This window comes from Bufo bufo, chromosome 10 (genome assembly GCF_905171765.1).
Source record: "Bufo bufo chromosome 10, aBufBuf1.1, whole genome shotgun sequence".
In the NCBI taxonomy this organism is placed as follows: domain Eukaryota; kingdom Metazoa; phylum Chordata; class Amphibia; order Anura; family Bufonidae; genus Bufo; species Bufo bufo.
In genome coordinates, this window is record NC_053398.1 from 147,157,066 (window position 1) to 147,170,207 (window position 13,142).

Below are 13,142 nucleotides of genomic sequence, written 5' to 3' on the forward strand. Positions count from 1 at the left end.
ATGCGGACCGAGTGATACAATATAACAATGTGGACCGAGTGGTACAATATAACAATGCGGATTGTGAGTGATACAATATAATAGTGCAGACTGTGAGTAATACAATATAACAGTGTGGACTGTGAGTGATACAATATAACAGTGCAGACTGTGAGTGATACAATATAACAGTGCGGACTGTGAGTGATACAATATAACAGTGTGGACTGTGAGTGATACAATATAACAATGTGGACTGTGAGTGATACAATATAACAATGCGGACTGTGAGTGATACAATATAACAATGCGGACTGTGAGTGATACAATATAACAAGGCGGACTGTGAGTGAGTGATACAATATAACAGTGCGGACTGTGAGTGAGTGATACAATATAACAGTGTGGACTGTGAGTGATACAATATAACAGTGCGGACTGTGAGTGAGTAATACAATATAACAGTGTGGACTGTGAGTGATACAATATAACAGTGCAGACTGTGAGTGATACAATATAACAGTGCGGACTGTGAGTGATACAATATAACAGTGCAGACTGTGAGTGATACAATATAACAGTGCAGACTGTGAGTGATACAATATAACAGTGTGGACTGTGAGTGATACAATATAACAGTGCGGACTGTGAGTGAGTAATACAATATAACAGTGTGGACTGTGAGTGATACAATATAACAGTGTGGACTGTGAGTGATACAATATAACAGTGCAGACTGTGAGTGATACAATATAACAGTGCGGACTGTGAGTAATACAATATAACAGTGTGGACTGTGAGTGATACAATATAACAGTGCGGACTGTGAGTGATACAATATAACAGTGCGGACTGTGAGTGATACAATATAACAGTGTGGACTGTGTGTAATACAATATAACAATGGGGACTGTGAGTGATACAATATAACAGTGCGGACTGTGAGTGAGTGATACAATATAACAGTGCGGACTGTGAGTGAGTGATACAATATAACAGTGCGGACTGTGTGTAATACAATATAACAATGGGGACTGTGAGTGATACAATATAACAGTGCGGACTGTGAGTGATACAATATAACAGTGTGGACTGTGAGTGATACAATATAACAGTGCGGACTGTGAGTGAGTGATACAATATAACAGTGCGGACTGTGTGTAATACAATATAACAGTGTGGACTGTGAGTGATACAATATAACAGTGCGGACTGTGAGTGAGTGATACAATATAACAGTGCGGACTGTTGGTGCTATACTGTGATGTCGCGGGGCCTTGCACTCCAGTAGTGAATGTTACTTTTCACATCACTTTGTGTCATTCCCGTCAGATCAGCAATCACCCTGCACCACGGCTTGCATGGAGCAAAGGGGTGAAGGTGCTTGGTTTTCATGACAGAGACCACCATGGTGTGTGTACCGGGTGGCTGGGCTGTCAGTCCTTGTTCTGCACCACTGACTCCAGGGTGGGGGGCTCTGAGGCGTCCTGTCATTAACACCTCAACATTCACACCCGGCCAGGAATTTACACTCTTTTCACTTCACAGGGGTCAAACTGCAATGCCCCCTAACACTGTCCATTAGGGAAATTTCACAGGGTTGTCCCCTCCTTCAGACCCTATGGAGGTCAAATCAGCCATCAAAAAAGTCATATTAGCCTTTACAGAAATCATACCAGCCCTTTCCGAAGTCCTATCATCCCATAGATAAAGTATATCTGCCCCTAAAGAGGTCATATCAACCTCTACAGAATTCATATCATCCTCTACCGAATTCATATCAACCTCTACAGAATTCATATCAACCTCTACAGAATTCATATCAACCTCTAAAGAATTCATATCAACCTCTACAGAATTCATATCAACCTCTACAGAATTCATATCATCCTCTACAGAATTCATATAATCCTCTACAGAATTCATATCAACCTCTAAAGAATTCATATCAGCCCCTACAGAATTCATATCATCCTCTAAAGAATTCATATAAACCTCTACAGAATTCATATCATCCTCTACAGAATTCATATCAACCTCTACAGAATTCATATCAACCTCTACAGAATTCATATCAACCTCTAAAGAATTCATATCATCCTCTAAAGAATTCATATCAGCCCCTACAAAATATACAGCGGCCCTTATGGAGGATATAGCGGGCCCTACAGAGGATATAGCGGCCCCTGAAGAGGTTATAGCAGCCCCTAAAGAGGATATAGCGGCCTCTACAGAGGATATAGCGGCCTCTACAGAGGATATAGCGGCCCCTACAGATGATATAGCGACCCCTACAGAGGATATAGCAGCCCCTACAGAGGATATAGCGGCCTCTACAGAGGATATAGCGCCCCCTACAGAGGATATAACGCCCCCTACAGAGGATATAGTGGCCCCTACAGAGGATATAGCGGCCCCTACAGAGGATATAGCGACCCCTACAGAGGATATAGCAGCCCCTACAGAGGATATAGCGCCCCCTACAGAGGATATAACGCCCCCTACAGAGGATATAGTGGCCCCTACAGAGGATATAGTGGCCTCTACAGAGGATATAGCGCCCCCTACAGAGGATATAGTGGCCTCTACAGAGGATATAGCGCCCCCTACAGAGGATATAGTGGCCCCTACAGAGGATATAGCGCCCCCTACAGAGGATATAGCGCCCCCTACAGAGGATATAGCGCCCCCTACAGAGGATATAACGCCCCCTACAGAGGATATAGTGGCCCCTACAGAGGATATAGCGCCCCCTACAGAGGATATAGCGGCCCCTACAGAGGATATAGCGCCCCCTACAGAGGATATAGTGGCCCCTACAGAGGATATAGCGCCCCCTACAGAGGATATAACGCCCCCTACAGAGGATATAGTGGCCTCTACAAAGGATATAGCGCCCCCTACAGAGGATATAGCGGCCCCTACAGAGGATATAGCGCCCCCTACAGAGGATATAGCGCCCCCTACAGAGGATATAGCGCCCCCTACAGAGGATATAACGCCCCCTACAGAGGATATAGTGGCCCCTACAGAGGATATAGCGCCCCCTACAGAGGATATAGTGCCCCCTACAGAGGATATAGCGCCCCCTACAGAGGATATAGTGCCCCCTACAGAGGATATAGCGCCCCCTACAGAGGATATAGTGGCCCCTACAGAGGATATAACGCCCCCTACAGAGGATATAGTGGCCCCTACAGAGGATATAACGCCCCCTACAGAGGATATAACGCCCCCTACAGAGGATATAGTGGCCCCTACAGAGGATATAACGCCCCCTACAGAGGATATAGCGCCCCCTACAGAGGATATAACGCCCCCTACAGAGGATATAGTGGCCCCTACAGAGGATATAGCGCCCCCTACAGAGGATATAACGCCCCCTACAGAGGATATAACGCCCCCTACAGAGGATATAGTGGCCCCTACAGAGGATATAGCGCCCCCTACAGAGGATATAGTGGCCCCTACAGAGGATATAGCGCCCCCTACAGAGGATATAACGCCCCCTACAGAGGATATAGTGGCCCCTACAGAGGATATAGCGCTCCCTACAGAGGATATAGCGGCCCCTACAGAGGATATAGTGGCCCCTACAGAGGATATAACGCCCCCTACAGAGGATATAGCGCCCCCTACAGAGGATATAGGGGCCCCTACAGAGGATATAGCGCCCCCTACAGAGGATATAGCGCTCCCTACAGAGGATATAGGGGCCCCTACAGAGGATATAGCGCCCCCTACAGAGGATATAACGCCCCCTACAGATGATATAGTGGCCCCTACAGAGGATATAGCGCCCCCTACAGAGGATATAACGCCCCCTACAGAGGATATAGTGGCCCCTACAGAGGATATAGCGCCCCCTACAGAGGATATAGTGGCCCCTACAGAGGATATAGTGGCCCCTACAGAGGATATAGCGCCCCCTACAGAGGATATAACGCCCCCTACAGAGGATATAGTGGCCCCTACAGAGGATATAGCGCCCCCTACAGAGGATATAGTGGCCCCTACAGAGGATATAGCGCCCCCTACAGAGGATATAGCGCCCCCTACAGAGGATATAGTGGCCCCTACAGAGGATATAGCGCCCCCTACAGAGGATATAACGCCCCCTACAGAGGATATAGTGGCCCCTACAGAGGATATAGCGCTCCCTACAGAGGATATAGCGGCCCCTACAGAGGATATAGTGGCCCCTACAGAGGATATAACGCCCCCTACAGAGGATATAGCGCCCCCTACAGAGGATATAGGGGCCCCTACAGAGGATATAGCGCCCCCTACAGAGGATATAGCGCTCCCTACAGAGGATATAGGGGCCCCTACAGAGGATATAGCGCCCCCTACAGAGGATATAACGCCCCCTACAGATGATATAGTGGCCCCTACAGAGGATATAGCGCCCCCTACAGAGGATATAACGCCCCCTACAGAGGATATAGTGGCCCCTACAGAGGATATAGCGCTCCCTACAGAGGATATAGCGGCCCCTACAGAGGATATAGCGCCCCCTACAGAGGATATAGCGCTCCATACAGAGGATATAGTGGCCCCTACAGAGGATATAACGCCCCCTACAGAGGATATAGCGCCCCCTACAGAGGATATAACGCCCCCTACAGAGGATATAGTGGCCCCTACAGAGGATATAGCGCTCCCTACAGAGGATATAGTGGCCCCTACAGAGGATATAACGCCCCCTACAGAGGATATAACGCCCCCTACAGAGGATATAGCGCCCCCTACAGAGGATATAGCGCCCCCTACAGAGGATATAGCGGCCCCTACAGAGGTCACACTAGATCTCTGAAGGCCATGATGGGGTCTTTAGAAGATACCTCCGCCCAGCCGTGCCCAAGTAAATCTGCCCCATCACAGAAGGGCATTTCCACCATCACAGATCAGACACGGGGTCGCCCCCATCGCTGTGTACATGCAGCACACGGGGGTCGCCCCTCAATGTGTTTTCGAAGGCTGTGTCTTTTGGGGTCCCGATGCTTTACTTCTGGCCCCAGCTCTCCAGCTCTTCTCACACCTCACATTATTAACCCCTGGGGAGCTGCTGCGGGGTCGTTTTCCATTTTTAGAGCTTCCCCACATCAGTTCCTGCTCAGCGGTGACAGAAGAATTGAGTGAGGACAACGCTGCTCATCATCTCCGAGGCCTCAGGATTTCCAGATCTGTAATTAAGGCCGCTCCGCTTCCTGTGAATCCCCCTGAATGTGACAGACAAGACCCCGAGCTGCGAGCGTGGGGCCCGGGAACAGCAACCTGTGAGGGCCGGGCCTTTCATCACCTCGCATAGCCAATGGGCGGTCGGGGGCTGCGAGGAAAGCCTGTCCGCCATTATCACCCGCGCAGTGCGGAAGCCGAGCGACAGCTGCTCCTCTGAATATTGGGTCAGATACGGCCGAGGTCCCACAGGGCGAGACAGCACTGCCCTTATTTTGGAGTATTCCCGATTCCCTGGAAAATAGGCTCGAAACCATGACAAACACAATCCGTGTGAAATAAGGACACAGAGCAGAAATCGTAACGCAGCAAAGTAGAGAACGAGAGCAGTCTACGAAAATCAGTAATTACAATGTAACAGAACCTCAGACATTACAACCCTGTACTCTGTGACCTCCCACAAGATCAGCGCACTCCTCTCCTGAAATCCTCTGTGCTGCTGGGAACCCTGCTCCTTTCACTGTGTCAGGCTACCTTCAGACTGGAGTTTTGGTTTCCGTTCCTGAGATCCGTTCAGGGCTCAGCGGTCCTAATGCATTCTGAATGGAAAAGGATCCGCTCAGAATGCGTCAGTTCGCCTCCGATCCGTCTCCGTTCCGCTCTGGAGGCCGCCTGCAGCGTTTTGGTGTCCGCCTGACGATCCGTCCTGACACACAATGTAAGTCAATGGGGACGGATCCGTTTTCTATGACACAATCTGGCACAATAGAAAACGGATCCGTCCCCCATTGACTTTTAATTGTGTTCAAGACGGATCCGTTTTGGCTATGTTACAGATAATACAAAGGGATCCGTTCTGAACGGTTACATGCGGTTGTATAAGGCCACTTTCACACCTGCGTTTGGTGCGGATCCGTCTGGTGTCTGCACAGACGGATCCGCATCTATAATGCAAACGCTGGTATCTGTTCAGAACGGATCAGTTTGCATTACCATGAACAAAATGGTAATGCATGATAATGCAAACGGATCCGTCCTGACTTACACTGAAAGTCAATGGGAGGCGGATCCGTTTTCAATTGCACCGTATTGTGTCAGTGAAAACTGATCCGTCCCCATTGACTTACATTGTGTGTCAGGACGGATCCGTTTGGCTCCGCATCGTCAGACGGACACCAAAACGCTGCAAGCTGCCTCCAGAGCGGAATGGAGGCTGAACGGAGGCAAACTGACGCATTCTGAGCGGATCCTTATCCATTCAGAATGCATTGGGGCTGAACTGATCAGTTTTGGGGCCGCTTGTGACTGAGCCTTATCTGAACGGAAGCATTTGTGCAGATCCATGACGGATCCTTACCAAACGCCAGTGTGAAAGTAGCCTAACTTTTATCCTGTGACCTTCACAAGATCAGTAAACTCCTCTCCTGAAATCCTCTGTGCTGCTGGGGACCCTGCTCCTTCCACTATGTAACTCTCATCCTGTGACCTCCACAAGATCAGCGCACTCCTCTCCTGAAATCCTCTGTGCTGCTGGGACCCTGCTACTTCCACTATGTAACTCTCATCCTGTGACCTCCAAAAGATCAGCACACTCCTCTTCAGTATTATAGTAGTTATATTCTTGTACATAGGAGGCAGTATTATAGTAGTTATATTCTTGTACATAGGAGGCAGTATTATAGTAGTTATATTCTTGTACATAGGAGCAGTATTATAGTAGTTATATTCCTGTATATAGGAGCAGTATTATAGTAGTTATATTCTTGTACATAGGAGCAGTATTATAGTAGTTATATTCTTGTACATAGGAGGCAGTATTATAGTAGTTATATTCTTGTACATAGGAGCAGTATTATAGTAGTTATATTCCTGTACATAGGAGCAGTATTATAGTAGTTATATTCTTGTACATAGGAGGCGGTATAATAGTAGTTATATTCCTGTACATAGGAGGCAGTATTATAGTAGTTATATTCTTGTACATAGGAGCAGTATTATAGTAGTTATATTCTTGTACATAGGAGCAGTATTATAGTAGTTATATTCTTGTACATAGGAGCAGTATTATAGTAGTTATATTCTTGTACATAGGATCAGTATTATAGTAGTTATATTCCTGTACATAGGAGCAGTATTATAGTAGTTATATTCTTGTATATAGGAGCAGTATTATAGTAGTTATATTCTTGTACATAGGAGCAGTATTATAGTAGTTATATTCCTGTACATAGGAGGCAGTATTATAGTAGTTATATTCCTGTACATAGGAGGCAGTATTATAGTAGTTATATTCTTGTACATAGGAGCAGTATTATAGTAGTTATATTCTTGTACATAGGAGCAGTATTATAGTAGTTATATTCTTGTACATAGGAGCAGTATTATAGTAGTTATATTCTTGTACATAGGAGCAGTATTATAGTAGTTATATTCTTGAACATAGGATCAGTATTATAGTAGTTATATTCCTGTACATAGGAGCAGTATTATAGTAGTTATATTCTTGTATATAGGAGCAGTATTATAGTAGTTATATTCTTGTATATAGGAGCAGTATTATAGTAGTTATATTCTTGTACATAGGAGGCAGTATTATAGTAGTTATATTCTTGTATATAGGAGCAGTATTATAGTAGTTATATTCCTGTACATAGGAGGCAGTATTATAGTAGTTATATTCCTGTACATAGGAGCAGTATTATAGTAGTTATATTCTTGTACATAGGAGCAGTATTATAGTAGTTATATTCTTGTACATAGGAGCAGTATTATAGTAGTTATATTCTTGTACATAGGAGCAGTATTATAGTAGTTATATTCCTGTACATATGAGCAGTATTATAGTAGTTATATTCTTGTACATAGGAGCAGTATTATAGTAGTTATATTCTTGTACATAGGAGCAGTATTATAGTAGTTATATTCTTGTACATAGGAGGCAGTATTATAGTAGTTATATCCTTGTACATACTGTAGGAGCAGTATTATAGTAGTTATATTCTTGTACATAGGAGCAGTATTATAGTAGTTATATTCTTGTACATAGGAGGCAGTATTATAGTAGTTATATTCCTGTACATAGGAGCAGTATTATAGTAGTTATATTCTTGTACATAGGAGCAGTATTATACTAGTTATATTCTTGTACATAGGAGCAGTATTATAGTAGTTATATTCTTGTACATAGGAGCAGTATTATAGTAGTTATATTCTTGTACATAGGAGCAGTATTATAGTAGTTATATTCTTGTACATAGGAGCAGTATTATAGTAGTTATATTCTTGTACATAGGAGCAGTATTATAGTAGTTATATTCTTGTACATAGGAGGCAGTATTATAGTAGTTATATTCTTGTACATAGGAGCAGTATTATAGTAGTTATATTCTTGTACATAGGAGGCAGTATTATAGTAGTTATATTCTTGTACATAGGAGGCAGTATAATAGTAGTTATATTCCTGTACATAGGAGCAGTATTATAGTAGTTATATTCTTGTACATAGGAGCAGTATTATAGTAGTTATATTCCTGTACATAGGAGCAGTATTATAGTAGTTATATTCTTGTATATAGGAGCAGTATTATAGTAGTTATATTCTTGTACATAGGAGGCAGTATTATAGTAGTTATATTCTTGTACATAGGAGCAGTATTATAGTAGTTATATTCTTGCACCTATTGGGCAGTATTATAGTAGTTATATTCTTGTACATAGGAGCAGTATTATAGTAGTTATATTCTTGCACCTATTGGGCAGTATTATAGTAGTTATATTCTTGTACATAGGAGCAGTATTATAGTAGTTATATTCTTGCACCTATTGGGCAGTATTATAGTAGTTATATTCTTGTACATAGGAGCAGTATTATAGTAGTTATATTCTTGCACCTATTGGGCAGTATTATAGTAGTTACTCGCTGGCAATCACTACAGCCATGATTGGCTAAACAGTCATTTCCTTTGTCTTGAGATAGACGAGATTGTGATTTGGAGAAACCGTGAATGAGTCGAAATGGTTGTGGATTATTGCGTTTAATTGGATTTCTTTTTCTGCTTTCTGACACATCTACAGTAAATAAATGAATTAATACCTTTTATACCCGACAACCCGTTTTATCTTTATTTTCATCACACTCTGCACTGTGATTGTACCCAGTAGCTGACACTTGACATTACTCTCACCCATGGGGTCACATCCAGATCACTGATTGCGTCTCATGTCTCTTTTGCGGCATCATATTCCAATTAATAAGGTAAACGTGTGTTTCCTTTTGGATTTAGTACAAAGTGGCGACTGCTCAGTTTTTGGCTGTGAACAGTATTTTTGCTCATCATGAAATAACACAGATTTTTCATCAAGTTCCAATTTGCTGCCTGTAATTCCCAGAAACAATGAGATTATTCCTAATTTTTCTTTGATCTGCAGCGTCCCCGGCCAGCACGTCACTGCTCCCCAAATGTCAATATTTTCAATTCCTTTCAGTTAAGGCCCCTACAAAACAGGTGTCCGTCTGTATGTAAGTTGGGGGAGGGGGTCTGGATATTGTTGGATCGGATTGGGATCATTATTAGTGCTGGGATCATGTAGGTCATTACACTGAGGGGACAGTAGGGAGCACTGTTCCTTGTCAATGTGTGGCATTGTCAGCCAAATTCAGCAACCTCTTCACTTCCCAACAAGAAACTTACAATGTAAGAGTTATGGCATATTAAAGTGTACATATAGTCAAGCAGTCCTTATATAGTGTTTATTGTAAACGTATAAAATGAACGTATGTGACTTGGATTTCTATATATCAATGTATGAATTATATCAGTGTGTGGATTACAAACCATGTATCACTGTATTATTTTGTATCACTCTATTTATTACTTTGTATCACTGTTTTACATTGCATCACTGTCTGTATTACATTGTATCACTGTCTGTATTACATGGTATCACTGTCTGTATTACATTGTATCAGTCTGTATTACATGGTATCACTGTCTGTATTACATTGTATCACTGTCTGTATTACATTGTATCACTGTCTGTATTACATGGTATCACTGTCTGTATTACATTGTATCACTGTCTGTATTACATTGCATCACTGTCTGTATTACATTGTATCACTGTCTGTATTACATGGTATCACTGTCTGTATTACATTGTATCAGTCTGTATTACATTGTATCACTGTCTGTATTACATGGTATCACTGTCTGTATTACATTGTATCAGTCTGTATTACATTGTATCACTGTCTGTATTACATGGTATCACTGTCTGTATTACATTGTATCAGTCTGTATTACATTGTATCACTGTCTGTATTACATTGCATCACTGTCTGTATTACATTGTATCACTGTCTGTATTACATTGTATCACTGTCTGTACTACATTGTATCAGACTGTATTACATTGTATCACTGTCTGTATTACATTGTATCACTGTCTGTATTACATGGTATCACTGTCTGTATTACATTGTATCAGTCTGTATTACATTGTATCACTGTCTGTATTACATTGTATCACTGCCCATATTACATTGTATCACTGCCCGTATTACATTGTATCACTGCCCGTATTACATTGTATCACTGTCTGTATTACATTGTATCACTGTCTGTATTACATGGTATCACTGTCTGTATTACATTGTATCACTGTCTGTATTACATTGTATCACTGCCCGTATTACATTGTATCACTGCCCGTATTACATTGTATCACTGTCTGTATTACATGGTATCACTGTCTATATTACATTGTATCACTGTCTGTATTACATTGTATCACTGTCTGTATTACATTGTATCACTGTCTGTATTACATTGTATCACTGCCCGTATTACATTGTATCACTGTCTATATTACATGGTATCACTGTCTGTATTACATTGTATCACTGTCTGTATTACATTGTATCACTGTCTGTATTACATTGTATCACTGTCTGTATTACATTGTATCACTGTCTGTATTACATTGTATGACTGTCTGTATTACATGGTATCACTGTCTGTATCACATGATATCACTGTCTGTATTACATTGTATCACTGTCTGTATTACATGGTATCCTTGTCTGTTTTACATTGTATCACAGTTTTTATTACATGGTATCACTGCCTGTATTACATTGTATCACTGTCTGTATTACATTGTATCACTGTCTGTATTACATGGTATCACTGTCTGTATTACATTGTATCACTGTCTGTATTACATGGTATCACTGTCTGTATTACATTGTATCACTGTCTGTATTACATGGTATCACTGCCTGTATTACATTGTATCACTGTCTGTATTACATGGTATCACTGTCTGTATTACATTGTATCACTGTCTGTATTACATTGTATCACTGTCTGTATTACATTGTATCATTGTCTGTATTACATTGTATCACTGTCTGTATTACATTGTATCACTGTCTGTATTCACTGTATCAATGCACAGCAAGCATACAACATTTTAAGAAGTATGAAGCTAATAAATCAGCTGCTCGGGACAGTCTAGAACTGTTCTTTCATGACTTTGTTCCTGGTGTTTGGGGCTGAAGACAATTACGCTTGTTATAGTGATGTGTAAATAGGAGATTTCTTTGAGTCATATTTGTTTGTTGGAGCCTGCTGGAGTGTAAGCTCCGGCCCACAAGATATTAATTATATAGATAGAATCTTCCGGTAAAACAAGATTGCGCCGCTCACGACTCTACTTGTGAGGTCTATTCCCCACTGGAGTGGCTGGGTCATAGCAGACAACTCTGACAATTCATTCCCAAGTTACGTGGGATGCAATAAACTCACTGACTGTTGCCAAATCATCCAGCCAAGCAAGGGTTAACAGCGCCATGTGGATGGATACAGTGTAGGATTGTTCAGAGAAAACTCTTAATATTGCAATATTCATTATTCTCATAATCACTACAGTCATCACCTGGGAATCTCCAATCCGAGAATGGTCGCAGCGAGGAGTCGGCTTCATATTTCTTAGGCCGCGTTCACATCATCATTTTGTTTCCGATTCTACTGATCCGTCAGATGAACAGAAAACAAAAGAAAAAAAAACTTTGTTTTGAGAATCTGTTAGGCGACTTTCGCACTTTGTTGTTTTTCCGGTATTTATATCCGGAAGAGAATCTCAATACCGGAAAACAAATGTTTCCATTTAGTCCTCGTGCATTCCGAATGGAAAGAGATCGGTTCAGGATGCATCAGGACGTCTTCCGTTCCAGCAGCATTCCATTTTGTGACCAAGCTGCGATAAAAATGGAAAAGTATGGATCCAGCACTGAAAACAATGCAAGTCAATGGTGACGGATTTTAGAGGCCTAAAAAAAACGGATCCGTCACCCATTGACTTTCAATGTATTTAGTGAGAGATACATTTTTTTCCATTTTGATTTCACACAACCGCATGTTAACGGAGCGGATGCATCCTGATGTGTAAAATCAAAACTGATCCATTTAATTCCGGTATTGAGGTCATCTGCCGGATCTCAATACCGGAATTAACAGCACAAGCGTCTAAGTCGCCTTATGCTCATTTTGCATCCGTTTTAGCCATTTCTGTCTGAGATCTGTTATTTTAGACTAAAGAAAATGTCCTTTCTGGAGGATTTCAGACGGAACTGAGCAAAATGATCATAATGAATGCTGAAAATAAAGGATCCATTTTTTCTGGTCTACTGACGGATCAGAAGAACGGAAAATGAAATGGCGATGTGACCCTAGCCTTACGATGCTATGGACTGTAACACGGACACCAGAGAGAAGATCCACACAGAGAAAGTGCCATAAATCACCAGCAATCTGTTCATTAATGGGGATTGTCGTTACCTCCCGGAGCCTCTGCTCCATGATCCAGCAACAGGTCCGGCTCCTCCATCAGGGATCAAATTGGTGACTAATAATCAGCACTTAATTAAGCAGAAAATACAAATACGATGAAATTAATGACTCTTATAATGTCCATTAAAGATG

General features: G+C 42.1%; 1 protein-coding gene across 1 annotated transcript; it reads left to right on the forward strand.

The window, feature by feature from the left end:
* The first annotated feature begins 2,125 nt into the window (after nt 1-2,125).
* LOC120980101 (mucin-2-like) lies at nt 2,126-4,795 on the forward strand. The gene has a single exon (XM_040408973.1). It carries the CDS (start codon nt 2,126-2,128, stop codon nt 4,793-4,795), a length of 2,670 nt encoding a protein of 889 aa, XP_040264907.1.
* The last annotated feature ends 8,347 nt before the right edge of the window (nt 4,796-13,142 follow it).